At 39.5% G+C, this 24,535-nt stretch overlaps 1 protein-coding gene across 3 annotated transcripts in view; it reads right to left on the bottom strand.

Annotated features, from left to right (window-relative positions):
* Positions 1-24,535, bottom strand: part of GREB1L (GREB1 like retinoic acid receptor coactivator) — a 65,900-nt gene that overhangs the window by 17,480 nt on the left and 23,885 nt on the right. For all 3 annotated transcript variants that reach the window (XM_061994929.1, XM_010209610.2, XM_061994930.1), the window contains 12 exons: positions 19,422-19,748; positions 18,443-18,571; positions 17,722-17,856; positions 16,021-16,218; positions 13,787-13,967; positions 12,327-12,519; positions 11,244-11,377; positions 8,809-9,148; positions 3,408-3,523; positions 2,803-3,047; positions 1,269-1,831; positions 669-771 (listed from right to left, as the gene is read on the bottom strand). In XM_061994929.1, the coding sequence (XP_061850913.1) occupies positions 669-771; positions 1,269-1,831; positions 2,803-3,047; positions 3,408-3,523; positions 8,809-9,148; positions 11,244-11,377; positions 12,327-12,519; positions 13,787-13,967; positions 16,021-16,218; positions 17,722-17,856; positions 18,443-18,571; positions 19,422-19,748 (2,664 nt within the window). The remainder of the gene's footprint in view (positions 1-668; positions 772-1,268; positions 1,832-2,802; positions 3,048-3,407; positions 3,524-8,808; positions 9,149-11,243; positions 11,378-12,326; positions 12,520-13,786; positions 13,968-16,020; positions 16,219-17,721; positions 17,857-18,442; positions 18,572-19,421; positions 19,749-24,535) is intronic.

The following is a 24,535-nucleotide window of genomic DNA, read 5'->3' as shown; positions in this document are numbered from 1 at the left end:
GTTTAATGGTTGTGAGATTTACACATCATGGAGTTATCTTCACTACAAAACCAGAAAATTATGCAAAGAACACCTTAGAAAAGCTAATTTTTAAAAGTGTTTGTGAATCTCAAGGCAAAGCCCTGCCACAGCAGTTAATGGATCAGTGAGGTCTGACAAATGAGCAAAAATCCAAAAAGGCTCCTCCTCCCTTTTTTCCTCACCATAAGATCTGTAAACTGCAGACAGAAGACATTCTTACTGAAATCTGGTATTTCATTTCCAAATAAACATAAATACTACTGATGTTTTGCCCAGAAACCAAATCTTCTTAATGTCTTATCTGCTTAAAAGCAGCCAGCACTTAAAAACTAGCGAGGAGGGATAACAGGGGCAGATGTTGCACATTCAGTTTTGTATTCACTTTCATTTATTCAAATACAATTTTAGTGCAATCCAAAACATGTTTAATGGTTCTCAGCTAAAGCCAAAAGAAAATTTACATTTTTATTAATCTGTATTGAAATATATGCAGACACCTACAGCGAGTCTAGCTACATGGTAATGGACAGGACAAGTGGTAGGTGCAATTTATAGTCTGTCTCTGAGCCTAAAAATTTGTCACTGATGAGTAACAGATAATAGAGGCTGTTACTAATACATATTAAGAATGACTACTAAATACTTACTGGCATTAATCTCTTCTTCATCATACACATCTACTTCCAGCAGTCGGATCAGCATTCGGAAAAGAATCCTTAGGAACTGCAAGTATGAGCCAGTCTTTCCCACCTGAGCCAGAGATGGAAAAAAGTCCAAATCCCAACTCTGACTAATACGAAGGAAGGATACATTTCAGATAAATGTCTTTGGGCTTACCTCATTCTAGCCCTGCCTGAAAAGATTAAAAGATGCGCTATTTCCCATTATGCTCAACAGTATTACACAATTGATCTGTGAGCACAGCTTGGCCCACAGCCTGAATCACTTCTGCACGCAGGGAGATAGATCAGCAGGATAACTGCTTCTCTGTTGATACACTTATGACAATTTTATACCCAGTGCCATACACATGTATTTAATTTATGGTAAAATATAACATAGAGCATCACCCTTCCTCTCTTCATCGCTTCCAGCATGGGCTTAATCTTAAAATCTGACTGATTTTTGGCATAGAAACCCATTACTGTGTGTGACATTACAGGGCACCTCTGCAGTACAATATGCAATCCTCATCATGGGTCCTCTCATCCTGCTAATAAAGCAAGAGGAAGGAACTGTTCTCTTACTTGTGGTGGTCCTGTCAAAAGCAGCCGCCTTGGGTGAAAACTCCTCGAGCCAGACGCCTCACCCTGATTACTGAAGTCCGCGTGGTGCTGTCGGGCTGTCGTCCACTGCCTGTAGTAAAGAGACTGCTCTTCACTGTTCATGTCCTTGTGAAGCAGAGGTCTCAGAGAGCTCAGCCAAGACACATCAGCATGAGGCAGGAGGGAAGAAGAGGCAGGCAAATTCCCGCTTTTCTGTGAGCTCAGGAGACAGTAGGCAGCTTTGGAGAGGATGACGATGCGTGGCAGGGCAACATGGAGGGCCTTGCTGGCTTTGGCCGAGTGGGCTGGCCACCGAAATGTCTGCGAGACTGAGGACAGGGACGACAGTTTTGAAGTGGTGCTGCTTGCCATTTGGTTACCCAAGGAGTCACATTCTTGCTTCAGGGTCTCTCCAGCTGTGAAACTGGGGTAAGTTCCCTCATCTACCGAGCTGTGTGCCACAGTCTGAAAGTTAAGCGATGGTGCTTGCTTCTGAGACTTGTCTGCAGCACTTGAGGAGCTCACACCATTGTCAGCCAGAGAACCTGGAGAAACAGAGTAGGCAATGAACAGACACTGGCTGACATCAGAAAAACACAAACTCGTTTGATCTATGAGACAATCCTAACATACAAATACTTCCATTCAATGAGCGCTGCTGTGGCTTAGGTCAGTGTTTCACCACTGAAAAAGAAATCATTGACATCCATCTGTCTCCTCTTTCTGGAGACGCAGGGTTCAGAGACCAAACACTCCGTGTTCCAATCCCAGTCTCTGTATGTGAACCATCATTTCCCATCTAAGACTTGAAATTTGATGGTACAATCTTCTGAAATTCAGGTATAACACACTGTAGTATACATAGATCAATTTCACCTTCCTTTCTATGGAGAACAGAGCATTCATTTTACTGTAACTTGAATGTGATCAGGCCATGCACCTTCTTCCATACCAGCCAGTTTTAGTTAGTGTTTGGGAAGATCTAGTACATAGTAAGGATGCAGTTCATCTGTCTTAATGCCCAAAGCTCATAGGGAAACAAAGGGAAGGACACAGAAGTGCCTGAAGAATGCAAGGAAGGGAAGGCTTGGTGCAAGATGAGGTTCCACTGACGCCTGTAGAGGTAAGGCAAGACCCAGCCATTCTGTTCGTCTTGGCAAGAAGGCAAATACCCATTCTCATCCACAGCTCCCTCTGCAGTTACAGAGCATTTTTCTATTCCTAACATTTTATGCTATCCATTTTTACTCTCAGTTTTTAAGATCTTTTCAGAATCCACCAAAACTAGTAAGAAGCTATAGTGTACCATCTTCCCATTGCAACATTATCCCCTTTTAGCTGTGGACAGGAAAATTGCTCACTGTAGAAAGAGTCTGCTACTGACATTTCACTGTGTAGCCTGCAACAGGATACTGCTAAGCAACCCACATTTGACTAAGCACCTCAGTGTTTGCATTCAACTTCCAATGATGAAGGAACTAAGACCGTTTTTCAGACCAACAGCAGAATAACTGACCTGAGGTTCCAGTGACAGCGCTGCTATTACTCTGGGGTCGGTCCAAGTCTATCAACAGCTCATCAGAGTCATTCTCGCTACCATTAGTCTTCTCCTGCTCCTTCTCACTAAGGTCAAGAGCTACAATAGGCCCTCGAATTGCCTCCTTCGAGACGTAGCAGCATGCCAGGCCTACTTCTTGCTCTAATGCAGTCCGTGTTAAGTAGCTTGAGTCAATGAGTCGAAGGTCACAGTATTTCAATGACCTAGAAAACCCAAGGAAAAAAAAGGAAGTTTTGTTTTCTTTGACTTTGAAGAATACTCTCTATCTTTAATTGCTTATTAAATATTCCTGAATAATTTAATTAAAATTGTTTGAAAAAATTCAGCACATGGGTTATACTCCTTGGTACTTTGCACAGACACTCTTTGAACCACACAGCTCTGTAGCTTTACTTTCCAAAATTTTAAACTGTTCCCAAATAAAGTCTTTCAAAACACACATCTTTTGTGAAAAAAGAACAACAAAAAAAAAAGCCAGACAGTATTAAACTACTTATCCACCCTCCTAAACACCCATCTAAACATGTTAGAGAATAATCATATTATAAGTGTAATAACAGCACCTGGGGAAAGTTTCTCCCAGAGGGTCCTTGCCAGTTAGAATAACAATGCAAGGTAGACCTTCCAAATCCTGGTAGGTGCGAGGAATCCAGTCATCCTGCTCATTGCCCCTCCAAGCCTGTGAACAGAGAAAATTCCAGTCACATCTAAATAACACCTTTTAAATTTTCACTTGATTTGGTTTCTTTGGGTTCCTGTTTTTCCCTTGTGTACAGGGCTTGTTTACTCAACAGCCAACAGGAAGGAGAACTTAGGTACAGGCATGCATTTTTTCTGGTAGCCAAATATTAGCCAAACATTAAATGCAAAGCAAAAGGATGCACAGCATACTTTATACAGTCCTGGAAACCTACACCTGCTGTGGTAGTGGTGTAATCTGTCAGAGAAAAATGCAGCTGATGCCTTCTATTTCAAGCTGGCATAACTAAAAGTTCTTCCAAATGAACGTAAAGATAAAATAAGACTTTCAAGTGGATTATTAAAATGATTCAAGGAACTTTTCATAATTATTCTATACAATGAAAGATTATAGAAAAGAAAAAAAAAATCCCTTTCACTGGAGGTAATCTCACAAGAAAGGACGCCTTACCCTTTACCAAGGCTCAAACCAACAAAACTGTATCATTTTCCCTTAGTGCTGAGAAAGCTGGTAACCATCAGTCTCATGTCCCATATCTTGACACTTTTCCGACCACTTGGTTCAGCAGGGGGTAATGAAACTGAGCCCATTTGTGTTCTCTGTGTTGGATGTAGCCTTCTAAAATGATTGCTCTATCTTGAGCAATAATATCTTTCTTACTGTGTTGCATAGCAGCCAGACTTCCAGATCATAGAATCACAGAATCATTTCATTTGAAAAAGACCTTCAGATCATCAAGTCCAATCACTAACCTAACACTGCCAACCTCATCACTATACCATATCACTCAGCACTTCATCTGTGCATCTTTTAAATATCTCTAGGGATGGTGATTACACTACCTCCCTGAGTAGTCCATTCCAATGCTTAATAACCCTCTCAGTAAAAAAGTTCTTCCTAATGTCCACTCTAAAGTCCCTTGGCACAACTTGAACCCATTTCCTCATGTCCTGTCACTTGTTACCAACCTCCACCTCACTGTAACCTCTTTCAGGTAGTTGTGGAGAGTGATCATGTCTCCTTCCAGCTTCCTTTTCTCCAGACTAAACATCCCCAACTCCCTCAGATGCCCCTCATAAGACTTGTGCTCCAAACCCTTCACCAGCTTTGTGTTCCATCTCTGGACAAACTCCAGCATCTCAATGTCCTTGTAGTGAGGAGCCCAAAACTGAACACAATATTCGAGGTGTGGCCACTGAGTGCAGGGGGACAATCACTTCCTTGGTCCTGCTGGTAACACTATTTCTGATACAGGCCAGAATGCCATTGGCCCTCTTGGCCACCTGGGCACACTGCTGGCTCATGTTCAGCCAGCTGTCGATTAGCATCCTCAGGTCCTTTTCTGTGGGACAGCTTTCCAGCCACTCTGCCCCAAGGTTGTAGCATTGCCTGGGGTTGTTGCGGCACAAGTGCAGGACATGGCACTTGGCCTTGTTGAACTTCATACAATTGGCTTCAGCCCGTGGCTCCAGCCTGTCCAGGTCCCTCTGAAAAGTGTCCTGCCCTAAAGCAGATCTACACATCCACCCAGCTTGGTGTCATCTGCAGACTTACTGAGGGTGCACTCGATCCCCTTGTCCAGATCATTGATAAAGATGCTAAACACAACAGGCTCCAACACTAAGCCCTGAGGAAGAACACTGGTGACTGGCCACCAGCTGGATGATACAGGCAGAATTTGATCAAGACAGGCATGGGCACCCGGCAGCAGCTGTTAAAAGGAAGTAAAGCTGAAAGACTTAGTGACTCTCAGAATAGAAACAACCCATTCTATCTCTACAGACACTGAAATGGTATTAAAAAGTTGAACTGCAAAAAGGCAGGTTCATATTTTGTTGGCACTGCTGTGAGATTGTTGGTGACTTTTTTCAGTAGAAATACAGAGGGGTTCGTGAGTGGGAAACATACTCTTAGGCAAGTGTCCCCTCATCCATCTGTCCTGGATGCGTTCCTGTGCGACCTGGTCTAGGTGAACCTGCTTTAGCAGGGGGGTTGAACCAGATAATCTCTAAAGGTCCCCTCCAACCCCTACCATTCTATGATTCTATGATTCTGCAAAGTATCACCAGGAAAACAGACAACACAGCCTCTCAGATCACTGACCAGGCAAGATGGGAGATCAGCAATGAACCTCTTTCTGTATAACCCTCAGAGTTCACATTTCTATGCTGATCAGACAATAAGGTCTCTCCAGGCAAGGAAATTAAGCCCTAATGGTTAATGAATCATCAAGTATTCAAGCTATGGCATATCACTCCGATGGAAAAAATTTTTCCTTCTTTCTTATTGGACAAAATCAGTTTTGGAGAAGACTCTTATCTAGCTGAGGAACAGAATCTATTTTGCTGTGTCATGACAGCAAGCACAACCACTCAAACTGCTCATTAAAACAATACATCCATATATTATTCTTCTCAGTACAGACATGCAAGACAGCAAGGCACAGGACTCTTGACAGAGCAATAAAACTTATGCAAGTTTTGTGGAAAACATATCTTGCAAGAACAACCTGGTCTTTAATTCCCTCTTCCTTCTCTTAGTCTCAGCCTGTACCCTTGACCTGTTCTCTCCTTGCCCTTCTCTCTTCTTTTTCCCCAGAAAGGCCACATTTTATGAGTAATCTTCTCAGGGGAAGATGAAGGGGATTGAAAAGAAGGACTCACTAGTAGATCAATGACTCAGTGTGCCACTTGACCTTTTGAAAATTTCCACTGAAAAAAGCCCTACGATTATCTTCTTTTTAGCTTAGGAAGAGCACAATTTGGAGTAATATTCCCATTTTCTGCTGTGTCTCTATTCTCTTCCCCCAGTCCTGATTTCTTTCCCCCGCTGATTTCAGCATCCTTTATACAACACATTCACAGAAAAAAACTTATTTCTCCAACTACCTAACAACATCTACTAGCTCAGTAAAGCAGCCTTATCAGCAGAGAGATGTTTTCTGGCTCGGCAGGGTTAGTCTAGCTGTGTGTTACCATGCCTTTCCAATGGCTGAGGTTTCTGTGAAAATGCGAGGCTAGAAAATGAAACAGGAGAAGATAGATAGAAAGCTCATTTTTCTTTCTGCTAGACTTAAAAAGAAGTCTGACTTCCTGGGGCTTTGAGCTGTAAATTTGCATATAGAAGATGTATTTCTTGACCATTTTACTCAGGAGTGGCAGAAAGCTGCAGCCCTCTCAGCTCCTCACTTCTGAATGCCTCCCAAATGGTTTGATTTTTGTTACAGCTAAAGGGTATGCCATGAAATTATGCCTGATCAACAAAATAATTAATTAGTTTCTACTTTTTCTTTCATTCTGTACCTCTGGATGTGCCATATGCTTTGAAGCCTGTCTCCTTGATGGAGAGGAATGACCTGCCTAGCTGGCCAAAGGGCTTGTCTGACAGAAAGGGGAACAGCTGAGCTACCAGAACTTCAGAAACAGCTGCCCACCCTTCCCTGCCCTGCTGTGGCACCACACACACTGATGCCCTCTTAGGAAGAGGCCAAGATAAGTAAAAGTTTCCAACTGGGGTCACTAACAGCTATAAAGTTTTCCTCTCTGCTCCTGAAAAGGTTCACAATGAAGTCTCATCCTCCCTGGAATCAACAGCAGTTTTGAGCCTCAGCCTTACCAGAAAGCACTCAGAAGCTTCATATTGCTCTCCCCCCATCCCCCCCTCACCAAAAAAGGGCCTGAGCGTAATAGAAACAGGCAGCAATCAGTTCCCCACCTTGCTCTAGTCCTCCAGCTTCAGTACTCCACCTAACATCAGGCAAAAAATGAAGCAGCGTGGAGACTAAATCAGAATTGTGTGCAATAAACTAGACTCAGTGGTAGCATGGCAGATAAATTTTATAATGGGTGTCAGTTGCCTAAACATATGCTCACACTGTTTCAGACAGTGTTATTCTAGGCACCAAGCTAGTAGATATGGCAGCCCAGCACAAGACTCACAGATAACCTTCATTATTCTGGAGTTTCACTGAGACAGCCCACCTAAAACAAACATTACAGGCTTATCTTTGGGCAACTGAATTATTCTCCTCACTCCTTTCATACATGTGTGTCTTAAAATAGGTTTTTTTATAGTAACCTGCAAGGAAAGGAACAAGTCCAGGATCCTATAGCTTTACTCCATATAAGCATCTTCTTTTTTGGGGGGAGAGGAATAAGAAGAATTACTTAGAATTTTTGTTTCATTCTCTTCCCGATCTAATTCCTCTATTTCAAATCAGTGGTTACATGGATATTCACGTGCAACAGCTTCACACTCAATCCTGATTCCAAAGGCCTCACAGGTTACTCCAGCAACAGATAAGGGCTGCGACCCTTTATGACAATGGGTCATAAAGAAGCCCTCACAGTATTCACAGTTCAGAATGATTCATGGTTGAAATTAGTGCCTAGCTGAAACCCACCCTGCAGCACAGAGCTGCTATCTCACATTTTCTCCTTCACAACTACCATTTTCCTCTTTTGCCTCTCCTGCTGCAGAGGTGTTAGCTTCTTTAAGGACATTTTATCCACTTTGGGTTGTAGGCAAGCTCTTTAAGGAAGGCCCACAAAATTAATTCATTTCCTGGCTGGTTTTGAATACACTGTATAAATCCTAGCAGAAACAGAAATGTAATCTCTCTGTGAGACTTAAAGCCAGGATCAGGACAGATAACCAGTGTTACTTTCCAGGTGGTACCTAAGGCAGGCAATGAATTTCCCTTTGTTTAGGGTAGTGAGGTTAACTCAGGAAGTGGGCTTGTCTAGTTGAACCACGCTCTTATAAATCTATGCCAGAGTTTAGCCTGGTGCATATATGCCAGGCAGAAGAAGCTTCAGCATGCAGTGACTTGAGAAAAGAAGCCCATGACGAAAAGCATACCTTACCAGTTATCAGAAGGGCAGAAGATTGATGGACAGCAGAAAACAGATACACTAGACAGACAGATAAGGTGGTGGAAAGAATTAGTTCGTCTAAGGAGATCACAGCTCTGCTTTAAGAAATTTTGAGATGAACCTTGACTCATGCTTTACCTTAACTTTAAGAAATAAGATAACATCTCATGTTTGACTTCACGGACCAGTAACACTTCAGGGTTTTTCTCAAGCTTCTAAATCATTTGTGCTCATCACAAGTACAGTAGATGTCCACGGAGACAGATACAGAATGTGCATCCTTTTTCTAAACAATACATAACTTACAAACATGTGGGAATAAACAGGAAACATGCACAATAGATAATCGACTACAATGGGCACACAAACAAATATGTATTTTCTGCTAACCTTCAATCGTGTCACAAAGTGTTTCGCAACAGTAAGCTCTGAGGCAGGGTTCCCAAGGAGGATCTCAAAACGATACTGCAGACCTAACTTGTCTCTTACTTCTTGTAACCTCTCCTTGGCCAGCATGGCCAGCTGCACAGATGGCACCCTAATGACGAGCATGTGGCCACAGCCATTCTTATCCTTTCCTGGAGAACTGATAAGGTCATCCATTATGCTGAGCGTTTCGGGTGTGCTGTGATCTCTTAGTGAGGCCATGGTCGTGACAGCCATCAGAGCTTGGGAATACTGCTGAATGAGAAGGTAACAGCGAACCACCATGCTGTGAAGCCGGGGGTACCTTGGAGGAGATAGCAGAGGTTATAGTGGTGTTAGAGGAGGCAAAAAACCACAGTAATGTCTGAAAATTAGCCAGAACCCAGGACTGTGTGGTAAAGAGTGCCTGTTTTTTTCAGTAGTGCTCAAAGAATGAAGTCTTCCTTTACAATGGACAGAAATTTTGTGCAAAATCTGTGGTTTAAGTCAATGAATACAACTTGGTCCAAATGCAGAAGATAAAGAGACAGGTCCTATGCTCAAGTATTAGGAATGATAAATTTCTGTTACCTTCATTTGGACCAAAATTTCAGTACAGATCTTTAACTTGATGGAGATAAGGATGGAACAACTCAGATCTACTTCACTCCAAGAGCACAGGCTAATAATTGCTTTGCTGTCCACAAGATTTCCTACACTCCATCACTGTTTCAAAGGGTTTGTGGAAGAAGTGCTTCATTATTTCACATCTCTCAACTTCTCACCAGAAAGTTACACTTACCAACAGGGACGGCTGGCTCTGAGCCAAATCGGAACTTTCATTTTGCTTTTTAATTCATACAGCCAATGTTTCTTTCTCTCTTGTTAAAGCTATATGCAGTGACAACAGATATCATCTCACAAAGTGAAATGCTAAGAAAAATTAAAACCTACTCAAGTAAAAAAAGCACTCCATTCCTAGATGTTCCCCATGAAAAACTATGCCATTGTTTCTTGAGTGCTAGGCTTGCACCAAAGAAGTCCAAATGACTAAAAGAATCAAAACTTCCAAAATTTCTCCTGTCTCTTTCTTGAGTAATTTATGGAATCTATTTGAATAAAGTTTTGTATTGGTCTTTAACCAGTAGATACAGTAGCTCACTCTGTACACCATAAACCAGTCATTACGTCAAGAAATTTTTAAAACACTTTTTATTCCTCCTCCCACAAAAGTAGCCACTGCACTTTTGCTGCCAAAACAACCGGAATCCTTCTTACAATATCAAAATGTCTGCAATGTTTTCAGACTTGTAGTCTTGGATGCTGACACCCACCCAGACAGAGAACCCAGTTTCCTGAAAAAGGGCTAAACTCAGGAACCGTGATGCAAAAGCATATCCTGGCCTCAAAGCAGGGGCTCACCTCCTAGGAATTTCTACTCTTATCCTAACCTCACATCAGAGTAGTATTTGCACATGCTCTACTAACTCATCCCCATCTACATTTTAAGAAAAGAAAGGGAGCAATAGTGACCACTATCTCTTCCACTGGATTTGACCAGAAAGACTAAGAGAAGAAGCCTGAAGAGCTGATGTATTAAGATTAACCAACCTTGCTATTATATATTATTAATTGTGTACATATTTGTAGATAGCTAGTCAGTATCAATGATGTATTTAATTATTCAGTTATGTTGCTAATTTAACACATTTTTATATTGTATTTAATAATAAATATAGATATTTACCTTTACTATATTGACCTACCCAAAACAAGAAAAACAGTACTGAAAACAGAACAACCCTTTTCTAGTAAATGAGAAAATACAATCAAAACTATAACTTAAACTGTTATAAGGGATCTGTCCAGCTCATATACAGAATAGATTAACTCCACATTGCTGGAAACAACAGTATTGCCTTCATATCTGTAATATGCACATTTAACTATAACGTGGATAAGTGCTAGAAAAGTAGCTTCAAGCAACTGCAGGGTACTAATAATATCACTTTCAGAGTCTAAGCTGCAGAAACCAAACCCATAGCTCACTATGAAACAATAAAAATTATGGTTTTGAAATAACATCACTCACCTGGGCCACCACTGACATGTCTGTCAGTCTCAACAAGAGAAAGAGCAGAAGTGATGAGGTACAAAACCTTTGGTACCTTCTTAGCTTAGCAAGGCAAAAGAAAAGAGTAGCACAGCTGAACCTGGACTGCTGCTGAATGAGATTAATCTCTTCCATAAACAAATTAAGGATATCCTTACAAAAATAAAAATTGCACACATTTCACAGATTCCAAGATCAACATCAAAGGTCACTATCTCTTCATCCCCCTGTGATGGGACTCATAAATATATCTGTATCCTTAAGACCTCAGTTAAGCAGAATCCCAAGTTCTCACATCACTATTTACCTTTCTAAAAGTGTGTTGACCATTTTTTCAAAGGTTTCATCACATCTCAAAAGGGGACTTGTGACTCCCCATTGGAGGGACTTGCTGTATTCATTCAAACCAAAGTACAGCTTCTCTTCACTCGCTGCATCATCCTGTTTCATACAGAGACAACAAAAACATAGAGAAAACCAAAATAAATTTTCATTTCTTCTGTCATTTAAAAAATAAATGGAAAGTATTTTCTGAAGCAAAGTGGAATGAAATGAATGAAAAGTAATTTATTTTCAAAGTGAATGAAAGAAATGTCATTAATTTTCCCTCAGTAATGCTATTTGTTTGTTTCAAAGAATGCAATGAAATAAAAATTGGGTTTTCTTATTATTTGTCTACAGCTACAGACATGGGTCATTGCGGGGGGGGGGGTGATTGCAGGAGGTTTCTAGAACCTTGCTAATTATTTTCTGACTCTCTATCTCTGGCTTTGTATTTACTGGCAACTTTTATCTCCTTTCTATTTAAAGCAAAACTTAAAATCAGAAGGATTATTAATTTCCAAAATGCTTTTTGATTGTTAGATTCTACAAATCTCTAATGGCAATCAGAAACGAATTGATGATCTCTAAAAGTCCCTTCCAATCCCTACGATTCTATGATTTCTTTACTGGAATGTAAATCTACAGACAGCAATCAGAAAAGTAGAATATTTGCTGCCTCAAATTTCACGGGCCTTTGCTGGAATCACAGCATGGTCTTCAGTGCGTTTCCATCACCAGTAATCACTAGGAGTGTAATTAATCACATATAGTCTCCCTTCTTTTTTTTTGTGGGTTATTTTTTAAATCAAAATATTGAAAGGTTTTTTTCTACTTTTGGGAAACAAGAAGTTGTGAAGATCATTTTAAAAAAAGTTCTGTTCCTGGGCCTAAATGTCAATGCTACCGCTACTATCAGCATCCCAGGGCTACGTATCTTGTGCCTGAGAGAACAAACTCCAGCAGACAGAGCTCCCTTCTAACAACTTTAACATACATCTGCTAGATTCCCTTTAGGCATGAAGTCCACATTAAAATTCACCGTTAAAACTAACAATTAAATACTTACCACAGTGTCAAATTGTATCCAGTGTACCTCATTGCTAGAGTTGATCCTGGACTGCTGCGTTTGCAAGGCATAAGGAAAAGAGCTGACCTGAAGAACAAGGAGGTTGAATGCTTCAAGGACCTCCCTGCAATTAATAACTCTATCAGCCAGACCATGACTAGGCTCACCATGTGACAGGGAACTTGAAATGGCACTGCAGAAATAAGAATGCAAAGAATTACCTTACTGACATCCTGAGATTCAATGGATTACTCTCCTCCTGCAGAAAAATCTCCAAAAGATCATGACACTGACAATCACAGCTCAAAAATCTCTTTGGAAGGGTGAAAGACGACAAAAACATTTAAGTGTCAGGGACTGAAATCTGCTGACAGTGAGCAGGTGCATTACTGTATCACTTTAAGAGAGTGTTGGGTGGTGGAAACCAAAAACAAACCAAAGCTGATGAAATCCTTCTCACTGAGAAACACTTTTGCATGAGCTGTGGGCTTAGGATATAGCAACAATTTTACAATATTCACTGGATATTCCATAACATAGTTATAAAAGATCGAGGAACCTGACAGTCTGCTAATACCCTGATTTTCAGCTCCTGGAATTATTTTTGCTTCCAGGACATTCAGGAATTCCAAATTCTGTGTACAGCAAAGACAGTAACAAAAACATGATGGTAGGGATAAGAAAGGAAGGATGTTGCTTTTATCTGGTTTTCAGCTGTCCTTCAACGAGAGTATTCTATTTATCACAACTCCGATACTCAAATTAATCCCACAATCTTACACATCATGTCTGAATCACTTTAAGATTTTTCTCCTCAGTGTACCCATGGAACAAGAGCAGAATAGTTAGGTTTAGTTATTTACAACTCTTTTTTTTTTCCATAGTAAAATTGTAATTCAGTGTAAAGACATGTTTATACACATATGTGTATGTGTTGTGTTCAGATCGAATGCTAGCCAAATCCAACAGAGCTGTTTTTAAAGTCCTTTTCTTACAGCAGCTAGGGCATTTTTCAGATGATGTAAAGAATTAAATGTCTGGAAGGATTGTTATATTAAAACTAACACTATAATCAAGGATAAAAACATGAATTAAAACATGAGTGGCTTGTGAACATGGGAGAGATTTGGGTTTGAGTAGAGAAAAAGGGGTGGAATAAGGAAAAGACAAGTAAAACAAAGAAAGTTGCAAAATTCAGCTCTTTTTTTCCTGGACTTCAATACCATTGCTCTAACCTCTACAGCTTTTTTCGGATCCAAAAATCTGAAACTAGTTTCACCTATTTTCAAACCAGTCAGAATTAATAAACAAACATCGTGGTCAAGCAAAAAAGACGATTTCTGATCTTGAAACGCCTTAGGCCTAGAGAAAGCCTTGGGTGTCTAAAATGGCATGTCTTTTGAAAAACCCAACTGAATCTGGAAAAAGATAGTTTTCCTTTGGTAGATTGAAGCAGCTACCTTGTTAAATCCACGTGGGCATTGTCATGAACCAGCACAAACAGTGTATAGGGATTCTGCTTCACTCGTCTCATGAAAACTTCAAATTTTGTTTGAATCTCATTGTCTAGCCGCACCACGTATTTCTCGGCTTTTTGATATGCTGTTCCATTGTCTTCTAGGCCCAAGTCCACAAGGACACCTGTCAGAAGAATGAAACAAAAATATTTTCCTATGAGTGCATCCAAAAATTATTAATGGTAGGTTTCCACTTGCCCAGCAATATCAGGACTTAGACAAATCACTGATACACCCTAGTGTGAAGATGATTATCTGAATGCTTTTTCTCTCACAATGGAAACTAAAATGCGCTTCTTGGCTTTCTGGACTTTCTCCAAAAAGTGCCTTAAGATGTTTCAAAGACTTTTGACACTCCCAAAAAGAAAAAAAACCCTTGAGACCTCCAGAAAAATTTCCAGATCAGTGCTCAGTTGGCTATGTTCCACAATTCTAGGCCAAACTTCTCAACATTTAGGTAATACATTAACCCTGCTCAAGTCAGAAATAGTTATCTTGACTTTTTGCTTTGCAAAAAATCATTTAATTTATATAAAACTGACTCTCACAAATATATTTTTTCTCATGCTCTGCTTCAATGTTACTGTCAATACAATTACTCTCTATCAGTGTCTGTAATGCCATCATATTCATAAGGCAGGCACAGGGCAACACTTTTTTCTGTAGTGTCCATTGATAGGACTAGAGGTAATGGACAATAGCTAGAAGATAAGAAGTTCCATTTAAACTTAAGGAAACACTTCTTTACTGTGAGGGTGAGGCAGCCCTGGCACAGGCTGCCCATGGAGGATGTGGAGTCCTCTCTGGAGGGTTTCAAAACCCACCTGGATACATTTGAGTGACCTGATTTAGGCAGACTTGCTTGAGCACGGGGGTGGATTAGATGATCTTTCGAGGTCCCTTCCAATCCTTAGCATTCTATGACTCTACGATGTAATGTCTACAGCTTTGAACACCATTTGAATTAAAGAAGTAGCACTAAGCTACTGTGAAATCTGAATCAACTATATATTTGCCAGGGTCTTAATAATTTTAATAAGTTATTTTAAGAAATAAAGTAAAAAACACTGATGTGAAAAAATTAAATACATGTGAAAACCTGTTCAGAGATATCTTTAAAAAAACACCATAAAGTTATTTTGGAAAGGAAAAGAAACTCATACTTAAGTAATCCATTTTATTCTTTTCAATTTACAAGTATAATAGAGCAAAGTAGAGAAAAAAAAATAGAGAGATGGTCCACAATACTGTGCAATGTCAGAGCATACCTACACAATTAAAAAGTGTGGGACTTTTTAATTCGGAGTAGAAATTGAGAGGGGAAAAAAGCCAACAGCTACATAAACACAATCATAGAAGCTCATAGTCCTGTTTTTCAAATGAAAATACATGGGATTATTAGATAAAGCTGAAGGCAGAAAAAAAAAAAATATTCAGCTGATTAAAAAAAATTCTACATACAAGGACTTCAGTATCTCCAGATACCAGAGATCAAGGCTAAAAAGGGATAAACATCTCTATGTCCTTAGTTTTATTATACCAGAATTTTCTCCATGGAGAAAATCATATGCTTTTCTGGATACACGTCAGTCACTAACAGAGTAGATAACAGAGATTGTTCCCAAGGGAGATATCTTCCATAACCTGTCCACTAAAGCTTTCTTGCCCTTCTTGAAGCCCTTGGTATCAGCCACAGTCAGACACAGAACCTCAGTCAAGAAAACTCACCATCTGAATCAGCATGACAATTAATTGTGTGCCAATCTGTGTGTACTAATATACTACCTACCTAGTAGGAGAACATCTGTGCTAATACATATGAGAGCACATGCACAAATGTGTACTTAGAACAAATGGCACTAACAGTTCCAGGGGGTAAAAGCTTTGAACATTTGCTCATTCACTCCCTTTCTGGACAGCTGAATGCTTCACCAGGTCATACACTCCTCAGATCTGAATGAATATGAAAATTTCTTTCAACACTTGCATGGCATAGCTTAGGCCTAGTTTAAGAAAAAAAGAAATTTAGAATTCACCAATGATAGCAACTAATGGAGCTAACATTGGATACGCAAAATATACATTGGAGCAATTCACTTCTCTATTTAGACCAGATATGATTTAATAAGATCACATACTTTGGTTTAACAGTCTCTCTTCTCTCCCTTCCCTTTTACCTGATTGTCGAATCCGTTGAAGTGTCTGCTGCACCAGGACTTCTGAACGGGGAACTATAACGATGAAGTCTACTTTGCTGAAGTGGCCCAGATCCAGGCTCTGATTGCCACTGTCTGCTATAGCACAAACCTGGGACAAGAGCTTTCTGGCAACTGTGAGCTGTGGCTGGTAAATTTGGAAGGTATCAACATCCAAATCTAGAGTGTGTTTTTTGAAAAAGAAAATAAAACACAACAAGAAACATGTTTACTTTCCCACCCCCCCAATAAACACGGCCCTCCAAATAGCCTACCCTCTGTTACCAGAAAAAAAACCCAGTCATCAGAATATATTAAACTGTTAGTTACTCAGGAGCATTCGTCCATCACTCCAGCTGGGAGAACCAGCCATGGGTATTGAGGTTGCTGGGTGCTGAGATTGCTGTGCACAGGGTACAATGGGATGAGGGCCAGCACACTTATTAATGCAAGGAAATTGAGCCTGTGTTGAGGATCTTGCAAAAAAGACTCACGGGACAGTAGGTCATTTACTCTAAGAGAAAGGTCCCTCTCATTGCCTAGGAGACTTATCTCTCTTTTTTTTTGTTATTTTTTTTTAATTCAGGCAGATTCGATCATTGTTTAGTCATATTTAAGGACAAAACTAGCTCAGAATAATTGTTTGAGAAAACGTAAAGGTTTATAAAAGCACTGCTGCACAACATCATATAGAGAGTACAAAAAACCTACACCACTAGAATCAAAAGATCCTTCTCCCCTCAAATCTACTGTGTGAGGAAGCTCAAAACGTGTCCTTCTAGAGGTGTCAGAACAAAGTACGTCAGCCTTCCTAATTGGATCTTCCAATCCATATGGAGACTATAAACCACCTTACTTTCGTTCTAACAGATTTAACACTAAGCTGATTAATTTCAGCTAACTAATGTGAGTCAAGTGTATATCCTTCTTTCACAAGGAAAAAGCTTTTTTGGAGGTTGAATTTACTTTGATATCAGATCTAAAAAAATCTTGGTTCTCACAACAACTCACTGTATCTTTTACCATTACTACCATACGAAAATGAAAGTATGGTTAAAACTCTGAATAATGAAAGAATTTCCAAATGGGAAAATGACAATTAACATTTTTAGACAGGCAACCCTAGCTCATCTTTTACACCTAAGTATCTCAGCACATTATCCTGCATGACACATCTAAAATAAGCAAATCATAGATTACACTTGCCTAGCACTTTCAATCCAAGATCTTAAAACACTTTTCCAAAAAGTTTAAGCCTCAGAGCACGAGTCTATAGTACATATTATTGCAATTTCACGTGTAGAAAGTGAGGAATATCAAAAGTTAAGAAACAGGACACCTGGGGAGATAAGAACAAGAACACGGTTCGACCCTGTTTTAACTCCAAGGTCCTTTTCTAGGTGCAAAAGGGTGAGATGAGTCCACACTGTCAATGTTACAAAGGAATATCTTATCTACTCTGCCTAGTGCATAACTGAAGATCATATATTTTAGCTTAAGAATTATGAAACATAAGCGATGAAGGTTGCTGGAGGTTATGACAGATTTATATGTGTGAGAGACTGCTGTATTGCTACATTCAACACACTGACTGCAGCTATGCCCTCAGATTCTCCTGAGGCACATGCATTTTGACATTTAACAAACTACTCATTTCACATTTTGCATGTAAAAAACAGTTACCTGGTTCTTGAGTAGAAACCATGGCAATTGCCTCTTGAGATGACACACACTCACTAACATCTCCATTAAAAGGAATAATGACACTTTCCCCTCGCTGCTGTAGCATTTTCTCCAGCAGCTTGTCCAAATCATCACCTAGACAAGAATTAGCAACACCAAATTACCTGAAAGTCATTTCAGATAAATGATGTAGAACATTACATACACAAGAGTTCTCACACAGCTGGTGTCAAATGTGGGAAGGGGCAGTAGACTGAGATACAGGGAAGAGAGGGAGAGAGTATATTTTTCTCTTTTATTTACTGATTTTCCAGTTGAATGAATTCCAAAAAAAACCCCAAATTCAGCTGAACAAATTCAGCTCTGTGCCTTTACAGTTGGTGGTGACATCACAATTACAAAGAAATGAATGTTATAAAACAATCTATAAACTTGGGCTAAAAGCACAAAGAAGAAAACATCCATTCACTTACATGTGCCCTGTCATCACATTCAGCAGTATGAACAGTGTTAAAAACATTTTGCTGCAGGAATAGTAACTTGCACTGCACAGGTGAAAGAGATGAGCGTTCTTCTACACACAGTGAATGGAGGGAAGGAAAGAATGCCTCTTGGTAGGTAGGGTAGAGCTGTATTCATATACCTTTAACTGCTGAACGGTAGACACACTGGCCCTAAAGAAATTACTTGGCTAGAACTTCAGTCTCTTGGGATTACTCACCTAAAGATGTATTTTTGAAATGTGATGCCAGGAAACTAACTTTCCCTGTGATGAGCTCGTAACTGATCTCTTTTAAAAATTCACTGGTGGTAAGCATGCTCTCTGCAAGTGCCCTAGATTGATATTGACCTGGAGAAGATAGCAAAAAGCAAAAGCAATCTTAACAACACTATCAATGCAACATCTCCATCTTTCATCATGTGGAGCATGATGATCTTCAGTCATGATCTCCACTGCCTTTACCCAGTAGACTGAGAGAGCAGTCTCAAATACATTTTGCTAGTGACAAGGGAATTAGTTGTGTTGGTTTAATACATCCTTTGCAAGCTGTGGCCCATAGTTTTGCACATTTGGGTGACAAATTATACGCAAAGTATTCGTGCCTTAGATGAAATGAAGGATTCTGGGTAAACATGAAAAAAGTCATTATCCTTAATGTGAAAAAGAGTAAAAAAAATCATATTATTGATTCGTTTGCCTACAAAGATTGCTAGTCAAAATCCACTTCCATGTACTTGCAGTCATGCACACACACACATCCAGTCACCAATGCAGAATTTTAAAATCAACATGATATCAAGGATAAAATACATGTTCTGTTTTACAGTAGTCTGCAGAAGACTGTGGTCAGTCCAGTCCTGCCACATGAAATAGCACAGCTGTTAGACAAAACAGAATGAAAAACTATCTATTTTGTCACTGAGTCATATCAGGATATTTTCCAAGGTAGCCACACAAACAATAAAGTCTCAGGCCTCTGTAGGAATAGTAATGACTACCATACAATTATTTTTCCAGAGCCTCACAGACATCGGTACTCCAAATCTTGGTGGAGAAACAGTAAACTGTGACATTGCAGCCTAACAATAAAAACAAGAATCAAAAGGACAAAAGGGAATTAAAAGCTGGAACAGTGACTTGAGAAAATTGATTCAGTAAGATTGTATTAGTATTTTAAATGTACAGCAAATATACTCACCTAGGACTACTACACAGAACTCATTTCCTCTTATCTTTGATGCACAAATGGCAACTACATAATCTGGTAGCTTTTGCTGATGTTTCATTTCATTGAGAGACCTCAAGGTCTCTGAAATGCCCTCTGCCAGTGAATTCTGGGTAACAACCACGTGCACAAGGTCCCGGGACACACTAGCGATTAACCTAGCAAGCCAAGGGAGTTGACCCGGTGACACAGAGACACACTGTGCGCTCATTTGCAAGGATCGTTCTTTCACAGTGAACTCCTGCATAGCTTTCAACATGATCTGCTCAAATTCTTCCCTCAGGGGTATCTGGTCAGGACCTACATTGAAAACAAACAAACAGAAGAACAGTATCTCATATCAAAATGTTATTGAACCAGGAATAATCACACGTCTGTCTTGATCTGACAAGCTCTACCATATTTTTTACATTTACAAAACACACTCACTACTCAGTGGGTATCTACCCACATGGCTAATTCTTTAGTTTCCTTATTAGAAGCCTCTCTCTCTCTCTCTCAACATCTCCTTCCTTTCTCCCAACAGTGAGGTATTTCATCTCAGTCCCAGGTTTTATACCTTCAGAAACTGGTGGGAGAAACAAAGCACACATCTTCTCACTGGTGGGTGAGAAGATGTGTGCCTTTTACCTGGAATAGGAGGATTAATCATGTAGCCTCCATATGTTTTTACAGCAGAAAACCCAAATGCTTATCCTCTCAGTCTAATCACAGTCACTCAGTATGACAAGGCCTGTCAAGTGGTCTTTGTTTTGCTTTCATCTATCATGCACACTAGTAAACTAAGTATGGATGTAAACCAACGTGTTTAACCTCTTAGTTTAATTAAATTAGACTATTTTAGTAAATCTCCACACTTGTAACATAAAGAGGTAAATGCAACTTTAGATCTACATTGTTCAGACTTCGTAAACTGCATTGTGAACTGGAACTGGAAAGTAGAAATATAGGCTACCCTTTTCCTTAGCATTGGTCCCTCAATCAAGCTACCATTAACATTTTCCTCATCAAGATGTGTCTCATTGTAAAAGATGCTCAGGAATGGATGAAAATACTCATGAGTGCAAAGTAAGCATAGCTTAAATTGCAAGATCTCATAGCAGAGTCAAAGGAGATAGTTTCACATTTCAGCAGCTCACTTTTCTATGACAAAGTGAGGGGGCTTAAATAACTGAGATAATGCTGGTTTTGGTTTTATATTTTCTTTCAGGGCCAGAGACAACATGCAAAGAGCATAGTGGAAAAAAGGAAACAGAAAGACTTTGTGAGAAACAGGGCAGGAAGTGGGTGAATCACCTATAGTACAGAATCTGTAAAAACTGTCACCTGTTGTCATTTTGCCTTTTTGAAAAGTAACATATGGTTGTTACCATAGGATGATAGAACAACTATAGACCTGTAAATGCAAAGCTCTTTTCATTTTTGACACAAACTGAAAAGTTCTGATCAGTTTAATTTAACACAGCATGGGAATAATTCTCTCTTTATAGCTCTCTTTTTCAGAAATATATTTCCTTTTTGCCTTCTAAGAAAGCATCATACATTCCAGGTCTTTTAAGGAAAAAATAGAGATTTAATGACAGACATAAATCTTCTACAGAAATAAATTCTATCTACAACATATCAACCACAACAAAAAAGTCATTATATACTAAATGAAATAAAAGCAAGCTTCCTTAAAGGACAGCGTTAGACACAGAGGTCCTCATGAATCCAAGGAAGTAAAAATAATTGTACAAATGGAAATATTTCTGTATGACAACACACGGAATTTCATTCAGATGATTTATAAGAGAAAAACTTTTAAAACTAGTGATCAGAAATAGGAAAGGAAATATTTTGAAATGAGTGTTTAATAACACACTTGGCTCATGTCAGTCTTTCTCCACAACTATACAGAAAAATAATGAAACTATTATCAGATGAGATGGAAGACAAAATAAGTTATACTGAGTTTCATTGTGAACAGTTCCATAAATACATATATAGGAATCTGTCAGTGTTAAAAGGGAATATTTGGAAGCTTCTCTATAAAAATGAGTAGACAAAAGATCATCCTGACTCCAAAAAACAAAACTGCAAAACAAAGAATATCAGTAAATATGTTTCCAAAAGCACCTATAGTTTATGACAACGTATTAAAATGCCATCCATTTCTGGGTAGACACGCTCCATAGTGCACCCTACAAAGAACTATCCCTCCAGTCACTTAAAAAAGGACAATTGTTGGAATAACCTCTTGGTTTGAGTGTCTGAATATCCCCTTTGCTGAAGCCAGAGGCTTGTTTCTGCCTAGAGTGTGGATGTGCATTCAGATACTGAAGCTACAAACTCCAGTGTACACATAGTCAAAGCGATCTGAATGTACCACAGCAAGAGAGGTGGGAAAATGATTTCATAATTCTGAATAGGCAGTTAACAGAAGGTCCAGAGATCTCCTTCAGCTCAAAAACCAAATCACAGACCTTAGCACTGCGTAAGATGAGATTGTGTTTAGAGAAATTGTAGTGCAATAGCAAAGAGCAGATGATTACAAATGATAGAATGTAACCCATATTGCAAATATGGGCATATTGAGGTATGAAAACAAACGTTGAGAATACTTTGCTATGAATGCTGCCAAAGATAACAAACGAGAAGTCTTAAAACGTACAAGAGATGATAAGTACAAATCACTGAAATCAAACATACTTCTTGATCTTTCTTATTCCATTATCACAATGGAATTTATTTATAGCAATGCTATGGCTCACAATCACAGCTTTAACTGTGTATAGTCTTCACTGTAAGTTTAAAATGAAAGTGTCAGAAATACACTTGGTTTGTTTTGATTTGGAATATCATTGCGAGATTGCTCAGCTGATTATTTAGAAATCCTACAATTAATAATGTTGTAATAATCTTACAAGAAATCTGAAAGGAATTCTCAGATACTTTTTTTTTAAAAAAGGAGCACTTTCATAAATAATACTCTTATGATCTGCAATCACAATCACTCATAACCATGAGCCAGCAATGTGCCCTAATGGCCAAGAAGGCCAATGGCATTCTGGGATGCATCAAGAAGAGTGTGGCCAGCAGGTCAAGGGAGGTTCTTCTCCCCCTCTACTCTGCCCTGGTGAGGCCTCATCTGGAGTACTGTGTCCAGTTCTGGGCTCCTCAGCTCAAGAGGGACAGAGAACTCCTGCAGAGTCCAGCACAGGGCCACGAAGATGATCAGGGGACTGGAGAATCTTCCTTATGAGAAAAGATTGCAGGAACTGGGGCTGTTTAGTCTGGAGGAGACTGGGGCATGGGGGGAGTGGGGGAAGTGGATCTCATTCATATTTACAAATATTTAAAATGGTGGTTGGGGAATCACTTTTTTCTGTTGTATCTAGTGACAGGACAAGGGGTAATGGAAATAAGCTGGAACACAAAAAGCCCCATTTAAACATAAGGTAAAACTATTTCACTGTGAGGGTGAGGGAGCTCTGGCACAGGCTGCCCAGAGGGGTTGTGTAGTCTCTTTCTCTGGAGGTCTTCAAAACCTACCTGGACATATTCCTATGTGACCTGATCTAGGTGAACCTGCTGTGGCAGAGGGGTTGAACTAGATAATCTCAAAAGGTCCCTTCCAACCCCTACCATTCAGTGATTCTATGATATTTTGTACAAGTAGTGAGCTCTGAAAAAATTAGGCAAGACTCAGTATCTAATTCATTCTTCTGTCTGCTTTGCCTTTATCCGATTCTTTCACAATATACTCTGGAAAAAACAATAAGTTTTTTGGCCTACTTTCTCAAGAAAATAAAGAGAGGTTCACTGAATAAACTGTTAATTTATGTGCATATTTATTTCTTTTGCTCATCCAAAACTTTTGGAGTTGGCTGCCCTCCAATTATCATTAATCTGCTTTGATTTTACTAAATGGGATAAAGGCTACAGTTCAGTACAATTGTCACAATTCCAACAGTTTTAAGTTTGTAGCAATATTTAAACCAACAACATGTTTTGATCCCTGTGCTCTGCAGAATGTTTTTACTTTTCTCCTCATTAGGCTCTTTCATCTTACAGTGCTGGCACCCATCTCTGCATAAGGCCAAAAGGAAAATTATTCAGCTTTGCAGAGCTAAGAACAAACGCCAAACTAAACACTTGCTAACAAGGGAACTGCTTTATACTGAAGGCACGGTGCTCACTAGACTCAGCTCAGCTCCACGGGCTTTGCATGAAGCCTCCTCTAGTTTGCAACAAGTATAGTCTTGCTGCATCCATCTAAGGTTGAATTGGCTCATGGAGTGTGGTTCACTGACTCGATAAGTTTCAATAAACACTTTATTTTTAATTGGAAACACTGTATCAGCTTGCTACATGTTTCTCTGAAGGGAATTTGAAGGCGGTCTTTATCAATCTAGAGCTGTGCAAAGCTGCTGGTTTTAACATGCAGAATCTACAAACTTTCCAATGAAGGTGAAAACCTCAAATAACAAATTTAAGCTCACTGAGAGAAGGGTAAGAGGAAATCCCATAAAAAAAAAAAGAAACCCTCTGTCAGTTCTAACATGACATCCAATGGACTACAGAGACAGACAATGATAAATAAAACACACTTGGAGAGTGTTGCAGAAGATGGCCTCTTTCTTGTCTCTAACAGTACTGCATCAAGGGAGAAGAGCAAAGTGTAACAATCCATGGGTGAAACCTGCACAGAGCACATTTGTTCCCCAAATTATAGGGCTATCACCAGTTGTGCTTCTTTTGAAACATTTGCACATTTCACACCATTATGTATTATGGATGTCCTAGTGGAAACTCAGTACAGGAAAAGCAGTGTGCTCTTCACGAAAGTCATTTCACACTTCTCTGTGGTAAGCAGCTTCTTTTCAAATACAGAGGTTAAGACTGAGACTGCTGTGGGAAGTTTCGCAGAACTATCTTGCATTATTCTTTTCATTTCTAAAACCTTACTGTTAATAGTGCTGCTTTTTTTTCTCTAAGGTAGGGAAAATGTCTGGACCTGTAGTAAAAGAAAGAAAATGTGTTTTGCTGGTTTGCTCTCCAACTTGCAAAGAGTGCATTTCAAAAACATTTACTAGAATGAGATA

This window comes from Colius striatus, chromosome 4 (assembly GCF_028858725.1).
Source record: "Colius striatus isolate bColStr4 chromosome 4, bColStr4.1.hap1, whole genome shotgun sequence".
Classification (NCBI taxonomy): domain Eukaryota; kingdom Metazoa; phylum Chordata; class Aves; order Coliiformes; family Coliidae; genus Colius; species Colius striatus.
This window is presented reverse-complemented; position numbering and strand designations above follow the sequence as displayed.